Source organism: Ursus arctos, unplaced genomic scaffold (assembly GCF_023065955.2).
Source record: "Ursus arctos isolate Adak ecotype North America unplaced genomic scaffold, UrsArc2.0 scaffold_16, whole genome shotgun sequence".
In the NCBI taxonomy this organism is placed as follows: Eukaryota; Metazoa; Chordata; class Mammalia; order Carnivora; family Ursidae; genus Ursus; species Ursus arctos.
In genome coordinates this window covers 40,903,623-40,924,746 of record NW_026622830.1, presented here as the reverse complement: position 1 = coordinate 40,924,746, position 21,124 = coordinate 40,903,623, and the positions used below count along the sequence as shown (strand labels likewise).

Sequence of the window (21,124 nt, the reverse complement as noted above, 5' to 3'; positions counted from 1 at the left end):
CCCTGGCTGTGGGCTTAGTACTGTGGTGATCTGGGTATCTGTCTCTGTTCCTAGGACATCTGGCAAGCTCCTCAGAAGCTTGCACACCAATACTGATAGTGTCATAAATACCTAACTAAATTACACCCTATTATTTTTATTTTTTTTATTTTTTATTTTTTTTAAAAGATTTTATTTATCGACAGAGATAGAGACAGCCAGCGAGTGAGGGAACACAAGCAGGGGGAGTGGGAGAGGAAGAAGCAGGCTCATAGCAGAGGAGCCTGATGTGGGACTCGATCCCAGAACGCCGGGATCACGCCCTGAGCCAAAGGCAGACGCTTAACCGCTGTGCCACCCAGGCGCCCCTACACCCTATGCTTTTTAAACATAGTTCTTATTATGGAAAAAATCAGAGATTACAAAAGTAGAGTGAAATCTCAGGTACCCATTTTAGGCTTTAACAATTACTAACCCATGACAATGTTATTCTCCGTATTCTCCCACTCATTCTCCTTCCTCCTGCCCTAGGCCCTACATTATACAGAGGAAAATACCAGGCAAATATTTCACCCAGAGGGAATTTTTAATAAGCGTATCCTACACTCATGGGAAGGTTGCTGAATTCAACGTCTCCTTGTGCCAGGAGGGAATTACCTCCAGGACAGACCCAACCTTTTGGACCACAGATCCTCTCAGTGCCACAGGCTCGAACTTTGACCCACCTTCTTTCCAGAAGCATTGACAATGGTAAGTATGCTTTGAGAGGCCATGATTTGAACTGGTACCATCCGGTCTTTGTAATAACAGACCATGGAAGATGAGGACCTTCGAGCATGACTTGGTAATTGGGAAAAGCCCCATTGGTGGGTCAAAGTGGGTCGGGTCCTGTGTCTTGCATCAGTGGCTTCCTAACAGGCCAGGATCATATGTGCCTGACTGATTAGACTGTGTCTCAGGCGATTGGACACTTGGGAATATTCACCATTGACAATGAAAAATTGTATTGCAGTAAGCCCTGATTAGTCCCTGTTAGAGGATTTTAGCCAGTTTCAAATTGAACTTTCAAGAGCAAGTTTGAAGATGAAAGTATTTAAAATAGAAGCCATCTCTGTTTTTGGTTTTGTCTTTCTTGTTTGTGTATTTAAAGAATATTCTTACAGCATATCCCACAAGAAGACTTGCTTGGGGAGGTTGTGTTTGGGTTCAGAAAATGGGATATGCCCGGGTAGGGGTGGAAACCATTGTGTTGGTTGTATTTTTGTGCCTGAATCAATCCGTCAAAGATTAATTTCGTATCTACTAGCTGCAGGGAGGAGGCAAGTGGCACACCCATTGGTACTGCCCTGCTATCGTGTGGACGAATGAAAATCAGCCATGCCGAAGCCAGGCACTCCCTCTCGGTCCCTCTCGGTACAATGTTCCACACCACCATCACCAGTTATGTCTCGCCTCTGGCTTAGTGACATCTATTTGGTACCTTCACATCCCTATGTCTGGAAATGGTTTATTTGCTAAGGGTATGGCAGGATCTAGGATTGTTAAGTCACGGAAGGTATGAGACGCTTTGTGTCAGAAATTCTCAGACCTTTGTGAAACGTCCTCATCCCCTAAACACACTTTCAAACACGCATGATAATTTTAAAGCAGCTTTGGAAGTTGATAAAGAGCAAGCTGTGCTATCGGACATCAGCAACGATCTTTTTAAAATGTTGCAAATTTAATTTTTTTTCTTCTTTCTTCTTTTCTGTAGTTGCCAAGCCCCCAACCCATGTGCACTTCCTGCACCCCAGACACCCTGCACCCTGGTCAACTTGCTAATTGTAAGGACATAGTCTAAGCTGCCTGGTCCACTGGGGACCTGTCCCTGGCTCCTCTCTGGCCATCAAGCTTTCTGTCTTTTATAATAAAAATGATGCTTATAAAAGAATATGGTACAATTTAGATTTAGAAACATGTCTGAAGCTGGGTTCAAGCGTTGGCTCTGACACATACTAATTGACCAGAAATTCACGCAACCTTGCTGAGCCTATTTCTTTATCACTGAACAGAGAATGGCAACATTTATTTTATCTACATGAATTTGCCATGGGAAGTAAAAGTGATGTCCACATATTGCTACATTATTAATTGAAGTTCGTGTGTTCTCATGAACTTCACCCAAGAACATCAATAATAGGCAAGCCCTAGGTTTAAAACCTAGTTGATTTTGAGGGAGCAAGTCACGCATCTTTATTTCTTATTAGCAATCAACCACCCAGACGTCAATTTTACTTTGGAAAAAAGAAACTACATATTTACATGTTTAGTAGCAGGAGAGGCTGAAGAAGAGTCACCACTTTGGATGGACCATTGAGTAGTTTAACATGATAGGGATTCCAGGCAATTCTTCAAGCCCATGAGTTGATAATACAACGTTGTATATTTGGAAGCGGCTAAGACATCCGGTCTTAAAAGTCCCCATCACAAGAAAAAGTGGTTTTTTTGTTACTATGTATGGTGTCAGGTACCAACTCGACTTAATGTCCATATGGTGATCATTTTGTAAAATATGCAATTATTGAATCACTATGTTGTACACCTGAAGTTAATAAATGTTATGTATCGATTGTACCTCAATTAAAAAAATACTTCAAACCTTTGCCAATAATGCTTACTGTTTCATTGAAAGGAGCTACATGAGCTCTTAGAGGTTACAGCGGAAACACTTTTCAAGAACATGTGGACGCGGAGCAGAGGGCACAATAGTTCTCTTCAACAGATCAAGTGACATGAGCGTGTTTTAAATCATCTTGTGGTGGGTTGAAAAGGATTTCTTCTTATTTCTACTTTCTTTTATCTTTAAGAAAGTGGCAAATAACTCCCAGTTCAACAGACCAAAATAGTCAAAAGACAATTTTAGGGGAACATTGCCGTATTAACAAAATCTAAGAATTTAGGAGAATGTAGCTATGAAAGAGAAAAATCACAATATAATTTAGCGAAGCACTGAGATTATTTTCTTGGTGATGTTCAAGCTTTACAAACAAAGCAGAGTCAAATAAAACCCCCAAAATCTCAAGTCAAAGCACAGCCCACGAGGCCCAGTTTACCTGTTGAACCAGTCGTCTGTGTATCGAGGGTAAGGATAGGGGTCGTTGCCGCTGAAGTCGTAGCTCGCCTCGGCGTTCTGAAAAACACGAGGTGTCTCATTAGTTCAATCAAGCCAGACGTAGAAGCAAGAGAAAATGCCGTGAGACACGGCCGTTTCATGTTTACGGCCCTCTGTGGAGTGCTGTGTTAGGGTTCTGCTCCGGACCAGCCCTCACAAAATGGTGCCAGAGCGGGTGTGTGCTTGGATCTCTCTGTTCTCCCTTTATCCTCTTTCCAGGATTCCTCATGCCGTTCTACTTCAGGCCCTCAAAGAACTAGCAAAATTTGAGTCCTGTGCTCTCCAGGACTATCTCCATCTTAAGTTGAGTTACCACCTGTGGGTAAATGAGGTGCACCTGGAATCCAGGACTTAGTTTTCCTTGGATTGATGGTCAGAAGGTTCGAGATCTTCTGTCACAAGTGAGGCAACTTTTGCAGTTTTCTTGCTTTATGCAGGAGGCTCACTTCCAGCTCGCGGCTTCGGACTGACATAGGCTTGTCTCCTGTATACTTATGGGTGCGAAACCCCACCCGAACCCCTGACATCGGCGCGATATCAACCTCATTTACTCATTCAACAAATGTCAGTAAGAGTCTAACATATGCCAGAGACTTTTCCAAATATGGGACTGTGGTAGCGACATCCGTGACCTCATGTAACTTACAGCCCAGCTGGGGGGACAGACATCAATCAAACGATGAAATAAGTAAGTAGATGATAACAAACTGGGAATACTCTTACACTCTACAGTATTCAGTTTGAAGCTTAAATTCTATGCATTCAGGGGCGCCTGGGTGGCACTGTGGTTAAGCGCCTGCCTTCGGCTCAGGGCGTGATCCCACTGTTCTGAGATCGAGCCCCACATCAGGCTCCTCCGCTAGGAGCCTGCTTCTTCCTCTCCCACTCCCCCTGCTTGTGTTCCCTCTCTGCTGGCTGTCCCTGTCAAATAAATAAATAAAATCTTTAAAAAAAAATTCTATGCATTCAACACCTCCACTTTTCCCATTGAGAGTCCTTCCTCCACAGAAATCAATTCCATTTCCACTTAAATCGTTTTCCATTTAGGTCTTCAGTTGATCAACCTTTGATTTTGGTCCACGATGGGAGATGATTAGGGAGTCACCTTTTGGTGACTAATCCATCCCTTCCTGCTGTCTTCTTTGCTTGCCTGGGATGCTGAAAATGAGAATACCATTTTTCTCTGCTTTGATTCTGAGTTCTGCAGTAAAGCCCCGGAAGGTTTCCTGGTCCACAGTACACAGTGGGCTGGAAAGCACTGGGTTAGATGTATATTCCAGTGTGGGCATTTCTCGATTCCATGGGTCCTGAGGCATCTTCAAGAATTGTGCCCTTTCGTGAGGTAAAACATTTCAGTTTGCAAACCTGATGTATTAGTGGCATAATGTTTTTAAGAACGCATTGATGCATTCCATTAGTTTGTGTTTCCATTTGTTGCACGACAAAGGGCAATTAGTCACCAGTAGTTGTAGCAATCAAAATTATAATACTGATTTATTTATATAAATGTTGTGTTTGGGGTAGATGTCACCTTGAAAAAATTAAAAAAAAATTTCCCAAGCTTTTATTTAAATTCCAGTTAATTAACATATGGTGTATCAGAAGTTTCACATGTAGAATTTAGTGATTCATCACTTACATACAACACCCAGTGCTCATCACAACAAGTGCCCTCCTTAATACCCATCACCCTTTTAACGAGTCTGTAGTTACGAGTCTGTTTTCTGGTTTGCCTCTCTTTTCTTCACTCCTTTGTAATCTGTTTTGTTTCTTAAATTCCACGTATGAGTGAAATCATACAGCATTTGTCTTTCTCTGTCTGACTTATTTCTCTTAGCATAATACTCTCGAGCTCCGTCCACGTTGTTGCAAATGGCAAGATTTCATTCTTTTTGATGGCTAAATAATATTCCATTGTATCTATATGCCACATCTTCTTTATCCATTCATCAGTCGATGGACATTTGGGCTCTTTCCCTAATTTGGCTATTGCAGATAATACTGCTATAAACATCAGGGTGCGTGTATCCCTTTGAGTTAGTATTTTTGTATCCTTTGGGTAAATACCTAGTAGTGCAATTGCTGGGTCATAGGGTAGCTCTATTTTTAACATCTTGGGGAACCTCCATACTGTTTTCCAGAGTGGCTGCACCAGCTTGCATTCCCACCGACAGTGTGAGAGGGCTCCCCTTTCTCTGCACCCTCGCCATGTCTGTTGCTTCCTGAGTTGTTACTTTTAGCCACTCCGACCAATGTGAGATGGTATCTCACTGTAGTTTTGATTTGTATTTCCCTGATTTGAGCATCTTTTCATGTCTGTGGGCCATCTGTATGTCTTCTTTGGAAAGACGTCTATTCATGTCTTCTGCCCATGTTTTAGTTGGATTATTCATTTTTGGGGTGTTGAGTTCGATAAGTTCTTTATAGATTTTGGATACTAACCCTTTATCAGATATGTCATTTGCAAATATCTTCTCCCATTCTGAAGGCTGTCTTTTAGTTTGGTTGACTGTTTCCTTCACTGAACAGAAGCTTTTTATATCTTGAGGAAGTCCCAATAGTTTATTTTTGCTTTTGCCTCCCTTGCCTCAGGAGACACGTCTGGTAAGAAGTTGCTATGGCTGATGGCAGAGGTTGCTGGCTGTGTTCTCCTCTAGGATTTTGAAGGATTCCTGTCTCACTTTTAGGTCTTTCATCCACATTTATTTCTGTGTATGGTGTTAAATTTTTTTAATTTAAGAATTTTGGGGGCACCTGGGTGGCACAGCAGTTAAGCGTCTGCCTTCGGCTCAGGGCGTGATCCCGGCGTTCTGGGATCGAGCCCCGCATCAGGCTTCTCTGCTAGGAGCCTGCTTCTTCCTCTCCCACTCCCCCTGCTTGTGTTCCCTCTCTCGCTGGCTGTCTCTATCTCTGTCAAATAAATAAATAAAATCTTAAAAAAAAAAACAATTTGGGGCTTTATGGAGGTATAATCGAAACACTTCACAGTGTAACGATCTTGGGCAAATGCAGACACCTGTGATCACATCACCACGACCAAGGTGCTAAAACACATTCATCACCTCCCTACATTTCCTTGTGTCCTTTTGTGTCTGTGTGTTATTTTTGATTTTGCCTTGGCGAAAACCTTTAACATGAGCTCTATCCTCTTACCACAGTTTAAAGTATATAATACCATATTGTGGGCTGTGTTGCACAGCATAGCACTAGAACTTACTCATTGGCATAACAGAAACTTCACACCCATTGAAAACCAATTCCTCATTTTCCATCTTCCCCTACCCCATTCAAAATTTGGACCCATCCTTGTATCTTCAGTGTTGAATAAGCTTATCCTTTGTTCTAGAATCCAGGTCTTCCTTTAATACCTGGATATCAGAGAGGACATCCTTCTGTCTCCTCTGGCCTTAATCATTGGCTGCAAATGATCTGCTCCTCCTTTTCCCCTTAGATCCCAAACTACTCTCTTTTACCTTTTTAAAGAGTTTAATTCTCGATCTGGTCTATATTTCCTGTTTCTGGGAGACCCACTCAGATTTGGCATGTTTTTTGTTTTGTTTTTTACTTTTCTTCAACTATTTGGATTTCAGTTCTTTTGAGGGATACTATTTTGAAATAGTAACTATGTTCAGTTACCCCTAACCTTCTCTAAATTTTTGGGACAAGAGCATTCTTAGGTAGTGTTGGATAAAGGGAGAATTTTTGGGACGAGAGCATTCTTAGGTACACTATGGAGAGAAATCCAAGTTAGTCTTTTTTCTTTTGGGTTTCAAAGCTGAGGTTGAAACTTCAGCAATATATTTTGAAGACTATTTGCTAAGCCTGGTTTGTTTCTCCATAGGAGAAGAGTCGCCTGGTCTAAGGCAAGTTGAATGGAAAATTCACAAAGTAGCCATCGTGGGACCCCTAGAAGGGACGTGGAGTGCTACCTCTTTCTTCTGAGCTGTGTTCTGGAGCGGGAAGGAGGTATGTTGGAATGTCCAATCTTGGAGAGGTCTGGGACTCATCTTAGAGCAGGGGTATTTTGCTACTGGTCAGCAGGGGCTCTCAGGGGTGTCTTAGCTCAGGCACTTGGGCTGGCCCCACCCTGCGTTCCTCTGACCATCAGTATGGAGCAGCAGGCAGCAGGAATATTCTGTGGGAGGCTGAGGGTGGTGAGAGGGTGACAGTGAGAACCAGCTGGCCTAGAAATTTCAGGGGTCAGGACACTGAGGATCCAAGTTTCAGGCAGGATCCGCATGGACTGACAAATAAGGCCAGTGGGAAATGGGGGTGCAGGAGTGGAATCTAGGGGTACAGATGATGAGACGCAAAACCCAGCACCCCTGCGCCCTCTCCTAATGCTGTGCTAGTTCTTCGAGGCTCAAGGACAATCCTGGAGACAGGAGGGTGGCGGCAACACCTGAGTTGACCAAGGTCAAATTCTGCCTTGAGTGAGCACAATTAGGCTGGACAGATAGAAGTTAAATTCCATTCGAGAAAAGAAAAGTTGGAATTTTCTGCACCTCTGTGTTTGCTGCCTGATTGCCTGGTTCACAAGCTTTTCACTCTGGTTCACTTTTCTGGTGGGTAATCATTACCCGTGGTCTGGGCTGAGGCCTCTGGGCTCCAACCTGGTTCTGGAGAAAATCGCTTGCCCTGGGGTGGGTAGGGGCTGGAGAGGGCACTGCACAGATCTCACAGCAAAGCTTGCAACCAAGAATCCACGGAACTCTGAGACCATTTTTCTAAGAAGGGAAAGAGCACGTATTGCCTGGGGTCAAATTCCCCTGTGAGTGTGGAGGTGGGTGGTGACTTACGAACTCAGTTTTGTTGTCTTTCAATTAATTTGATGACCAATGCTTAATTCCTTGTGTAACAGTCTACCCTGAGTGTTAACGAAGGCAAACAGTGGTGCTTGTTTGGCTGTAGGTCTTTTGGCCAAAAATCAGATGGTTTATAGCAAGAAAGAACAGTGAGCAATTTTTTGTAAGCGTTCTGTTTATACTTTTACAGCCAAGACCGAATCATTTATGGATTTGAATTACAATGTTGCCTTCCACAAAATTATTTGTGTACGCGAATAAATTAAACTGGCCTTGAGTTATGTTGGAATTTTCTAAAATAGCCATTAAGGTGAACATTTGGGGGAAGTGGTGTCTCTGTAAATTTAATGCTCTGGTCGTCCCACGCTAAGCCAGTCACTTGTTTTGGTTTGAATTCTTCCATAACTTCCTTTGCAAATGCATTAGTCTATTTTCTTGCTTTAGAAAATACTAGCTGTTTAGTGAACATAATTTAATCATTGATGATTCAGGATCAGGGTGATTCAGAGTCATCACGAAGAACTTGAATTATCATTGTACCATCGCACGGAAAGTGAGAAGACTGGACTGAATCCAAACTGACCTCAGGGCTTCCCTGGAAGTTATTTCTCGAAGAAACTTCTGATAATGGCTCATTTCTTTTATAAGAGTTGAGTACAAGAGGAAAAAAAAAAGCCCTGTGGTATTTAATAATGCTAAGGCTTAATTTCTGAATATTTGAATGCATAGTCAGAAATCAAGACTAGACTAGCCCATAGAAAGGAACTTTAATGATTATGACTTTGGCTGTTGTTCGTACTGTGCATGTTTCCATCAGATGATTGCTTGCACACTAAGCTAGGAAAGGACAGGAAGTTACTTACTTTCAAGAAGTCTTTTTACTTATTCTGTCTGAGGTGGTACCTTTGTGCGGCTCTCAGAGTCACAGGCTGACAGATGGCATGCGTCGGATGCCAGGGCTGCTCTCCCTGTGCAAGCCGGTGGTGAACGCAGTGACAGCCATGCCCCTTGCTTTAACACTCTCAGAGACGCTTCTAAGACCCCCGAGACTGAACCTGTTTCTGGTACTGCCCCTCTTCCTCCCCAAATCTGGAATTTAATGCCTCTGGGATCCGAGAACTTTCCTTGCTGGGTTGTACACGACAAATGTGTCTGTAGGCATCAGCTTGGAGTAGAGAAAAGGAGAGAGGCCTTCAAATCAGGCAGATATGGTCTCAAACCTAGGCTGTTTGGTCTTGGCAATTTTCTTGCTTTCTGGAAACCACAGTTTCCTCATCTTTAAAATGCAGATGATCAAACTGTGAGTACCCTGGTTGCTGTGAGGATAAAATGAAAGAACCGTTGTAAGCTGGCAAGTGCACTGGCCAACAGCGTGGGCATTCTCTCACCTCTGATTTCTTCTTCTGTGTCCTTTGCTTTCTTTGATCACCTATAACAAGAGTCACAAAATATGGCACGTGCCAAATCCAGCCCTCTCCCTGTTTTTGTAAATAAAGTTTTATTGGCACACAACCATGTCTATTTGTTTAATTGCCAGTGGCCGCTTCCATGCTATAACAGCAGACTTGTGACAGAAGCCCACAAAACTTAAAATATTTACTACCTTTTAGAGAAAGATTTGCCAACTCTTCCCTGTCAGCCTAGGCCTCTTGGGTTCCCAGGCTGCCCTCTGAGAGCCTGCGGCCTACCCTATCTCCCCCAATCCTTGTCTTCCTGAGGGGCCCCTTTGCTCTGAGACATACCTGTCCCATGTCCCAGTCCTTCTAGGTGGGCTGCGCCTGTTGAAAAGGAATCTGATATCAACCAGCCTCACTACACTGATGTTTACCTCTCCTGGGTCTCACGGTGGGTCCGCAGGTGTGACTTTGGTCAGAAACGGACAGGGGCTCTCATGGAGGCAGAGGAGAGCACCCGGCTGAGATGGCGGGGAAGCCCCACCTTTGTTTCCACCAACTCCGTCCATCACTGGTTGAGGGCTGCTTCTAGGGGCAACAGCCCTCTAGTTCTTTGTCTTTCCATCTACAAGTGTCCCGTCTGGGCCTGTGGTCAGAACATCACTCTCGGCAGAGAGCAGCAGGCGCTTGCCGTGAACAGCCCTCCAGCACGCAGAGGTGATCGCCAGGTGAAACGGGTACATACGGTGTGTGCCGCACAAGGCCTTACCCATTTTCATTTTTGTGATGCTGCACTGACATTCTTATAATACCAAGCTTTTGTAATAGGCCAACACCGTTAACATGGGGGGCCGCTGCTGCATGAGTGAACAGATATTTTTAGAGCACAGAGGAACAACCTCTGTGGTCTGATTACAAAATTAGGAAAGTGGTATCTTTAATCAGGGCTGCCATGGACAGTTGCTCAGGTTGTGCCTTGCATAAGGGCGCATACCGAAGGGGAGCAATTAAATGCTGCACTGGACTCCATAAGCCCCGGGGCAGGGCTTTAAAAAATCATTGGCCAGCCCTGGGGGGTTGGGTACTCTTTTCTCATCTGTTTGCCCAGAAGGAGGGTGCTGTTTTGCAACTCACGCACCAGGAGGGAGTGCTTTTTCAATTTCACACAAATGCATGTAAGTATGACCACATCTATGAACCATGGCAAGAAGTAGATCTCCCTAGTTAGCATCATATATAAGCTCAGACCTCAAAGAAATTGTATGAGGGAGATAAGACGTCCCCTGTGAAATGGCAGGTAATATCAGACTTAACTAATATCTCAAACAATAGGAGAATTATGAGAACAACACGGCATATGATTAATCACCAGTGAGATTCCAACAGCTATAGGAACTCAGAACAAGAGAGTACATCCATCCCATTTGTCCCTTTATTCTGGCTTCTTCTTTCCCTGAAGGTGTTTAACCAAATAACCCAGCTAGGAGCTATGTAACCGTATTAGCTGAAATTGCACTGCGCTCATGGACTAATGAAAGAGAAATGAGCTTCCCCAGATAGACTTGCAGACTGCAACCATATTGCCCCAGACCAAAGCTCATCTGTATGAAAACTGAGCAGCAAAATAGCCCAGTCCATTAGAGTCTAAAGAATTTTGCTATTGTGCCTACTTGAATCAAAGATGGTCATGGCTGAATGTTCCCAACTGTGCCTATTTTGATTTTCCTCAAATAATTCTCCCACATGCGCTGCTTTAACGATAATGTTCAGCTCACTTTTGACTGAAACCAACGTTAAAGGGATTTATGTCTATATTAAGTCTGGCTGTAAAACTTAATGAAATTTAACATTTCTCCTGCACTCAGAAATTAAAAAAAAAAAAAGATGCATAGTCAGAAAATTGTTTGAAATCTTTGTTTTATACCCCTGAGATGGCCAGAGTTGTGCATTTTTCCAGCCATGGAGTGTTCTCCGGTGGTGGACTTGACGCCTCCTACCATCACTTCCTTCTTCCTCCGTAAATTCCAGTACCTTCTGTTGTCACTGGAGTATTCTTGGGGTGAGAGAACAAGATAACATCATAGCCAGGCCGGGCAAGGATCACCATGCCCCCAAGCCGTGTCCTGGACCACTGAGCTTCTTATGTTTTCCAAAGCTGAGCAGTCCCTTCTTTTGACCCTCAGAATCGCTCTTTCGGCAGATCTGAGAGAGATTCTAAACACTACATGTAAGACGAGGAAACAATATTAATTCACAATGGTTAACACGGAGCCTTAAGTTAAGAATGAGTTCCTTTTCACTTTCATAGGAGTTAAAATTCTCTTATTTTATTTAATAGTCTCCAAACCCCCGTGGGATAGGAGAGGTATTGAAGTATTGAAGGAAGAGGCGGGGTTATCTCCAAGAACCAGTCAAAGCCACGCCTCTGGATGGCTGCTGGGGTTCCCTCTGTATATCCACATCTTGACTTGTCTGGTTGTTTTACAAGGCCCACGAAGCCTCTTTTAGGCCGGATGAGGCCGATTCCCACCCACGGATTCTAAGAGCTGTCCTGAAAGTGTGAAATCCTGGGGCTAACCTGATGCGTTGAGGAGAAGCTGCCATCCACTCTAATTAGTCTCCGAGAGCTGGCTCTACGACAGGGTCCCATACGTGTTCAGAAAGAATTTACATCTTTATTTTCGCTAGCTGCCAACTCAGATTTAGCATTTCCTTCAATTTTGTCTGTAAACTCTAAGCCACCGTATTATTAGCAGGACCTGTGAGCTTGTCACCAACACGTACTTTCGTATCGCATTACAGTGGTTGCTGATGGGCTGAAATATCTTTTCTACTCATTCCTAGCTGCCACTAAATGTTGTTGGTTAATGCATTAAGAAAGAACGATACACACTACCGTTCTGCACAGGTGTATTTTTACACACTGAAAGCTGCATTTCAATATAGTTGCTTTCTTTGGTGATCTCATGTAATTAGTCTTTTGAATTTAAAACATTATTCTGAGAATGAGGGGAGACATTTATGTACCGGGTGGTCAGTGTGTAAATTGGTATGATTTCTCAGAAGAGAAATGATCTATCCAGATAAAAGACACACAGACTCTTTGACCCAGCTGTCCCACTTGGAAGAATTTATCCTAAAGCTATGTTGCACACAGATGAAATACCTGCTTTTCGGTGTATTCACGGCAGCGTGATTGTAAATGTGAAAGACCGGAAGCAGATCCAGTGTCCAACAACAGGGACAGCCGAAATAAATGATGGGCCCCCCTAAGATGCAAAACTCTGCAAGAAGGAGGGACCAAGCCTACCATGAACTCATTCCTAGGAAATATTGTCAAGTAAGAAAGGCGGTGTGGAGAATAGAGTGCCTTGTGAGCTCCCATTTGCAGGGAAGAGAAGGATATCCTCGGTGGTAAATGGATACAGTATTTCTGGAAAGATACCCAAGAGCCTTTTTGTATAGCGCTTTGCCTCTACGGAGGGCCATGTGGTCTGCGGGGGAAGGAAGACATAATTTTCATAGCATAACCTTTTATTCTGTGTAAAAAATTTTTTTTGCCATATAATAACAGGTAACCCATAATGAGCACAAGGGGCTCTTTTAGACGCTTTGTCTACATCATCTCCTCCTTATGACATCCTTACGTGGTAGGCAATCCTCTTACCACTCTCATTCTGTGAGCAAGGAAACCCAGGCACAGAGACGTTGAGTATTTTGCCTGCGGTCACACAGATGAACAGGGACAGAGTAGGGATTCAGACCAGGCAGTCTGGCTCCATAGGCTTCTCCCCTAACCACACAGTCTTGTGGCTCTGCGTAAGGGTCATAGCCAGCACCTTCTATGGCCTGCATTGTTTAAAAGAGAAATACAAACACCTAGCAAATAGGGACAATTTAGTGGGTTTACTCCCTACAATGTCAGTGGGCCAGCCTGTCCAAATCTGAGCACGTCCATTGAGCCAATGATTTAACTCCCGCCCCGGATGCCCCTCACTCAAGAGCCGGGAGGCACATCTCCTCCTTTGTATGATCCATGCATTTTTCAAACAGCACAGTTTGGTTTAGTACATTCTCTCCTCCAAGGTAGGTCTGATGGCTTTGAGGCCTCAAGCAGCAAACATGCCTTCAAAGAGAAAGCTCATTTTCCTGCTCTCAGCAGCAAGTCTCAAGCTACTCCCTTTTCCTCTGTTGATGACGTTTCTCCTCTTGGAAGTAGGACTTTTTCTTTCTTTTTTTTTTTTTTTGAGAAACAGACATCACACTGTATGTGAGACAAACAGCAGTGATGAGTGGAGTCTTCAGAAACTGAAATCTTGGAAATACTTCTTTTTTTCCCCCCAGAGCTCCTTCAGCAGTGTCTGGTGGCCCGCGGATTTCTGAGTGGGTTTGAAAATCGCTGGCCCGGAGTGGTGGTCTAGGAGATGCTCGCCCGCGGTGTGTCAGTAACATCAGGCCGTGATTTCTTCCGAAGCACTCCTCCATCCTTCTTATTATGCCAACGGCAAGTCTCCATCCCGTGCGCTGTGTGTCTCACACCTCCCTATTCCCGGCCGTCCATCTCCTTATCTGACGGAGGCAAGCATGGGCGGGCCGGGCATCCAGCTCGGGTGGTTTTCATCGTATTTGTTTTGACAGTCACTTCCATTTATGTCAAGGGATATTGGTTGTTTATCTGTTTGCAATAGTGATTTATAGTTTCCCTTGAAAACACATGCACTTACGTTAAAGAAGTGAGTCAATTTCAGGAAAAGGGCTTGGGAAAGAAGAGCACCATCGCAGAAGTTGTGCGGGGTGTTGGGACGGCTCATGCTCGGCCAAGCCTGGGATAAAGCCCCGGGAGTGTTTCTGGGCTTGGGATCCTGCTGTTATGAGCAGAGCCAGCAGAACTGAGCGTCTGCGCAGGGGATCTGAGGAGTCATGGGAAAGACTTTCTGTCCTCAAATCTCGCTCTTGTCACTTGGCATTTCAACGTCAGAACGCCAAGTCTTTACAGTCTATGGGCTCTTGGCCTCCCTTCATGAATTCAGCCTGTCGTTTATGCGTTTGTTTCATCGAACAAGTATTTCTTGAGTGTGCCAGGCACTTTACAGCAGCAAGTCACTTTTGTAGAGGAAAACCCCCTCAGCGGGGATGCCTGGCCTTTCGCCCTGGCGGGAGAACACGTAATTACGGACCGACGCCCGAGTTTTCGACAAGTTTTGGTTAGCAGCGAACTGAGCTTCTCAACCTCGGCTGCTGCATAGAATTGCCTGGGACCTTCTAGAATGAATACTTGAGTGACCCCTGGATTCTGATTTAATTGATCTGGGGCGGGGCTTGGGCATCAGTAGTTAAAAAACAAAAAAAAGCCCGTGCAGGTGATTCAGATGTAGAGCCAAGGTGCAGAACCGCTGGGCTAACAGCTCCGTTCACCGCTTATATTCTGCCTCCCTTGCTGCGTCCAGCGTGGCCTGTGGACCAGCAGCACTGACATCGCCCGAGAACTTGTACGAAATGGAAAGTCTTAGGTTGTACCCCGGACTGGCTGAATCTGCATTTTCATCAGATCTCCAGGGAATTCCTGTGTGCACAGATTCTTTTATTTGTAAAATGGATGCTTCGGGTCAGGTTTGCCTGTGGCCCTTCGCTTCCCTTCTACGCATCCGTAATCTCCCTGTTACAGCCTTCTCCTCCCACTTTTCCTCCTCCCCCTTCCACCTAAATTCTCCAGCAGGAAGAAACTGAATTTGATAAGCCATTCATATTTTAGCACGAATAAGTTCAGGACAGTGCCCTTTCCAATTTTCGCTTTAAAAGAAGAGAACGGACATTGGAAAGAGCCAAAGAACTCAATCTCTAATAGTAGAGATTGAAGAGCGGTATTTTGGAAGCATGAGGAGCTTCTTGGCATCTCTCAGAGTGAACTGCTTTCTACAGAGAAAGTTCTGAGAATGGAGTTGTCTCAGTGAATTCCTTGGTTCATCAGGCCACTCCTGATGACAAGGAAGACAAGAAAGCAAGATAAAGTATGTGGTCACTACACACAAAAGTATTGCATTCTCTGTACTTCTAGCAGACGAGAGCTATTGCGGGGGTGGATTCTGCAAGGAAGAAGAGTGAAAGTTCAAAGTGAAGGTTTTCCTGCCGTTCAATAATTTTTGATGAATATTAAGGTTTGAATTCTTTTTTGCTGCCTGCGGCTTAAAATAAAGTTTCTGTCAAAACTTTGAAAATACACCCAATTATAGACAAAACTAAATGCCAAGCTGCTTTAGCAGCAATAGGAGTTAAAACATTTCTTTTAAAATGTGTGTCTATTTCAATGCATGCTTAGTTGGACACCCCGCCTCTTTCCTGAAAAGAAACAACACGTTTCCTGGATTCTAACAGGTGACATAGACAAACTGAAGTTAACGTTGCAGTAGGACATCATTGGGATTTAGTAAAAATGAGGGTGAGCAGGGGCAACCACAAGTGTGTTCTGATTGTGTGCCGTCATTGCGCGGCCTCCTAGCCCAAAGTTGAACCTCTCTGAGTATAACTAGCGCTCTGAGCCAATCCTGGCGCCTGACCCGTCCTCGCACCAGTCAATCCTCCTGGCCCCGTGCCAGCCTTGTGGGATTCTCTGCTTCTCCAGGGCCCTTCACCTCCCAGGTGTCCCTGTGTCCCCACAATGGCAAAGTCGACCTTGAGCGAGTTGTACCAAAGCAGCTCGAGGCAGTGCCGCGAGCCTTTGTCACTTCAAGAGAGGCTGACACCAAAGCAAGGGCTAATTTCAGGTTGAGGGAAAAGAAAGGATGTGGGTTTAAGAAAGGGCGTCCAAGTTCGCCTTGATAACTCAGTGAGAGGGTGAGGAGAGTGATCCCACTGGTGAGTTGCAGGGATAGCCTCCGGGACCCAGGATGGAGACGGGGCGGCTGGCCGATGGGCTTACAGTAGCTGCTGTTGGACCTCACACCTCGCCCGCCCGGGAGGGAAGAGCGAAGGGGCCGGGAGCAGCCTGCTTCTCGAGGTTCCACAAAGACCGAGTGTGCTCTCAGGCCCTGCAGAAGCAACCGTGTAAATCAGCAGGACGAGAGTGAGACACCGTTTTGGAAAAGGAATCAGAAGGGCACGTAGCAGCCAGGGTCTAAATTTGTGTTGTCACGGTGACGGGGTGCAAACTGATTTGTGTTTCCCTCTCTTGACTGGGTGTTCTGCCATGTCGTAGAGATGGCTGATCACAGCTTCCCTTCCCTTGGGTCCGCTGTGAGGGTTCTGCTTTCCTATGAATGGCTGCTGAGGTCCAAGGCCACTACCTAGGAGTTCAGATGTCCCGGGAGAGAGGGACACACTGGTTTACAGCCCTCCCAGTGTGATTGATTATACAACTTTGGTATGACCTGTCTCTCCTTTTTCAGCCCTAAAAATAGCAAAGAGTTCACTGATAACCGAGTCACCTCATCGAAGGGGTTGTTCTGCCCAAACGTTATTTATTGGAGACTGTCTGAAGCCCATCTTACACAATGCATTTTCCTCCTGTCAAAAGCATAGCAACACGAGTAAGAAGTAGGTCACACAGGGGTCTGTGGTTATCATACCTACAGATACAAGTTTTAGGTATAAGCCCATATGCGTATAATTCAGCACAAATTAATTTCGGTTGAGCCTCACAATAGTTTTGAGAATTGAGTCTTGTAACCCCCCGTTTTACAGATAGGAAGACTGAGGCTCAGGAGGTCATGTGATTTGCCCAAGTTTTTCAGTTAGAAGTGGTTGAGTTCGTACTAGAAATGAGGTCTTCTGACTCAGACTCATTCTCTTCTCTCTGCACTGCATGGCGTGTGCACATCTTTCCCACCATAGAAAGTGGGGACAAAAATGACAAGACGGATAATCCTGCTTCTTCCAGTGCCCTTGAAATTGGGTGGGAACGTTCATACCCGAGATATATGATAGAGCAGCAAGGAGTGTGTGTGTGTGTGTGTGTGTGTGTGTGTGTGTGTGTGTCAGGGGGAGAGGCATTCTCAGGGCTTTTGGAGGCCACTTATTTTTGCATCCATTATAAATCCAACTCAAAATCTTTCGGCACTTTTTCACTTGTCCTCCCCCCCCAAACAGTTAATTTCTGCTTTAGTGATTCTTTTTTAGGATAACCTTAATAACGAGAGATGATGGAAACAGAGTGTTATGACCTTGAGAGAGAAGCAAAAAGGAAGATGAGGCACACTGTAACTATCTCCAGTGTTCGTAGCTGATAAAAAAGAAAGCTGAGTGGATCAGTTCCCTTTCGTGAAGAAGTTGTTTGAGTCTTACCTTTGAATATGCCCCATTTCATGTTCCCAGCTAACGGGAAATGCGACACAGGAAAGGACTGATCCCCAACTGTTCAGGAGAAAGATTAAATGTGCTTCTGGTTGGTTCCTTTCATAGCTATTCATCATTTTAATTGGTTTTGAAGCCAAAAAACCCTGACAGCGCTTGTGATGGGAATCCAACTTCGTACTTCATAAACTCGGGCAAAGTGATCACAGCCTTCACTTGGAGGCTGGGCGCACCGCTTAGGAAGGTGCCACGAGGACGGGCTCCAAGACCCACGTTCATCACAAAGCCGCTTTGTGCACGGGGCTGGCGCCGGTTGAAGTATGGACACTAGTTTTTTGGGGAAGGAAATCCAGTACTCTAGACCTTTTGGGGATGACCTGCCCTTGCTCATGGTGGTCCTTGCCACTCCGCTACCATCACCAGCCCCAGCATTTCTAAGAACCATGAAGAATGCTCACATGCCCCTTGCATTCCCAGGCCATGGCCTTCTCCCCCCGTTTCTTCCCCCACTCCAATGACTCCCCTTTGGCTCCGTCTGAGCATCTCCCTATTGATCTGCTCAAAACCCAGAACAGTGACTCTGTCCCAATCATAGAAGCCGTGTCTCTTTTTCCACTCTCCACCCCCTCCTTCACTCATCGGCACAAATCCCCCGCCCACACCACTTTCTTCTTGTGTCTTTTCCATCCTATTTGTATTTGCATACTTTCTATCCACATCAGACCCCATTCCCTGCAGTTTGCAGCATCAAGACCTCACTCCTTTGCTTCACCCCGGCCATTCATTACAGGCTGACAACCAACTTGTCTCTAGCTCAGAGGTCCCCCAACTTTTTCTGGAAGGGCCAGATGGTAAATGTTTTAGGCTTGGTGGGCCATATGGTCTCTGTCACAATGGCTCACTTCTGCTTTTGTAGTGGGAAAGCAGACATCAAAGATGTGTGGACAAGGGCGTGTGACTATGTTCCCATAAAACCTGATTGACGAAGAACAACCACGGAAAGGCAATGGGTGGCCTGTAGTTTGTAGCTGTGGGGTGTTTGTTGTGAGTTGAACTGTGTCTGCCAAAAAGATATGCTGAAGTCATAACCCTGGTGTGGAAGACTAAACCCCCCCGAACATGACCTTAATTGGAAATAGCGCCTTTGCAGGTGTAAACAAGTTAAATGAGGCCATTCTCAGATTCCAGTGGGCCATTCTCAGATTCCAAAACTTGGTGTCTTCATAAGAACGTCATGTGAAGGGATAGAGACAGAGACACGGAGGGAGGGCAATGCCAGCTGTAGGGGGACGCGGAGATTGGAATGATGGGTCTACAAGGGTGGCCCACAACCACCAGAGACCAGGAGAGAGGCATGAAACCAAGTCTCCCTCAGAGTCTCCAGAAGAACCAGCCATGTTTTGACCTTGATTTTGGAGCTGAGTCAGTTCAACTATCATCTCATTTAAGAAGATCCCTCCCCACGTGACTCTCTGCTTTGGATAGATATCCGTCCATAATACTTCCCTCCGTTTTCCATCTCTTCCAGTTTATTGTAAGTGGTTCAAGGATGTGGACTATGTCTTACTTGGTGCCACTATGGACATAGCAGACGTCAATGCACATTCAATGAATGAATGAATGAACTAATTACAAGACAAGTGATTGTCCAAAATCATTTGTTCACTCCAGTATCATTCGAAATTATGGGAGTTATCAGGTGGAGCTTGCTTATTTTCTACATATTAACTAAGTTATTAAAATAAGACCATTTGGTTTTGGAATTGGGCAGGACAACACAAGTGTGCTTCCAAGGGTTTCCAAACCTCTAAGATTCACCTTTTCATTGGTTGTGTTTTTGCGCATTTAATGTTGATTTTCCCAAACCTCCTTTTTTATGTGCTGGTGTCATATTACTTTATTTATACCATGATTAGCGATGGTGGTGCTGTACGCAACATTATTTGCATATTTTAATTGCATTTTGCCCTTATTATTTTGGAAAAAACAAGTGGAAAGTGGAGAAATGAAATAAGCTGACACTAGATATAAAAATAGAGGTCTTACATACGTAATTCAATTGGAACAAGATAGAAATCATTACGTGTGTTGCAAACGGCAAATCTTTAGCTCCAGTTGGATGCTCATTGAATTGAACTCAGCTGTGTTCAATTGTGATAGAAAGGAAAAATTTTAAAATATTTTCTCTTTTTAAAAGCAAATCATCAAAAATTATATCTCAGAGTTAAGATATAATAGAGATTGTATAATTACGATAATTTTTTTAGCTTTCTGGGAATATGATCACATTAGAAAGTTACACTTACTGAGCTAATTTGGGAACTGCATATGTTTTCAAAAAATTTCAAATGGAAAAATAATCAGAATTCCATTTAAACTTATTTCCTTCAGTTAAAAATCCCAATATCTCTTTGCTATTTGTCCATACATCTTTATGAAACTTTTAAGATACAAAAATTGTTGGGAAAAGGAAAGGAAATGTAGTGTTTTGGTAGCTTGATTAAGCCACTCTCCCCTCTCCCCCGCAATGAGCAAGTGCTTTTCCTGAATCATTGGACTGAAAGCATCAGAGGCCACAATGAGTTCCTTATTCCATGCTGGAGACACAGCTGGAATGGAAGGCCAGACAAGCCCAGATCATAGCCTGTTCAATCCCAGACCCATGCTACATAAGTGAGTCATGGAGAAGAGTATTCAACTCCAGGAGCAACTAAACTGTTTCTAGGCTCCTTGTACTCTAAGGAGATTAAATAGCAGTTGGGTTACCATGTGGTCTACTACTCCCAAGATAAAGGAAAACTTAATTTCATACAAAAACCCGCATAAGAATGTATATGGTGGCTTTATCTATAATTGCCCAAACTGGAGGTCATCCAAATGTCCCATCACTGGAGAATGGATAAACTGTGGTTCATGCCCTGGATGGAATACTACATGGCAATAAAAAAGGAATAAGTATTGATATATACAACCACATGGATGAATCACCAATGCCATGACAACAACCAGATGGAGAAAGCTAGGATTCCATGTATACGCCATTCTCTAGAGAAGGCCCAACTCTAGGGACAGAAAATAGATCTGTGGTTGTATGGGACCGAGGGTGGGGGCTTCAGAGGGTTGACCAAAAGGGGCAGCATGAGTCAAGTTTTTGGCATAATGGGGATGTTCTGTCTCTTGACTGTGGTGGTGGTGATGTGATTTTACGCATTTGTCCCACTCATAGAACGTTGCACCAAAAAGAATAAATTTTACTTCCTGTAAAAAGAAAAAAACTGAATAGAAAACCAGCAATTGGCTTTCTGACCAGAGCGGTTCCAAGTGATAATAAGTCAGTGCTCTTATCCTGGTGAAGTATTATAGATGATTTCTAGTTATAGCTTTGGAATGTACTGCCTTCTTCCTCAAATCTTTTTTTCTTTTTTTTTTTTCTATTCTGAAGACCTATTTCGGACACAAGTGACTACTGGGTGGGTCATGGATTCTCTCTGACTTGGTCAGCACGATGC

The 21,124-nt window shown here is 44.2% G+C and overlaps 1 protein-coding gene across 2 annotated transcripts in view; it reads right to left on the bottom strand.

Annotated features, from left to right (window-relative positions):
- Positions 1 to 21,124, bottom strand: part of PCSK2 (proprotein convertase subtilisin/kexin type 2) — a 250,659-nt gene that overhangs the window by 68,852 nt on the left and 160,683 nt on the right. For both annotated transcript variants that reach the window (XM_044385610.3, XM_044385611.3), the window contains one exon: positions 3,072 to 3,148. In XM_044385610.3, coding sequence (XP_044241545.3) covers positions 3,072 to 3,148 — 77 coding nt within the window. The remainder of the gene's footprint in view (positions 1 to 3,071; positions 3,149 to 21,124) is intronic.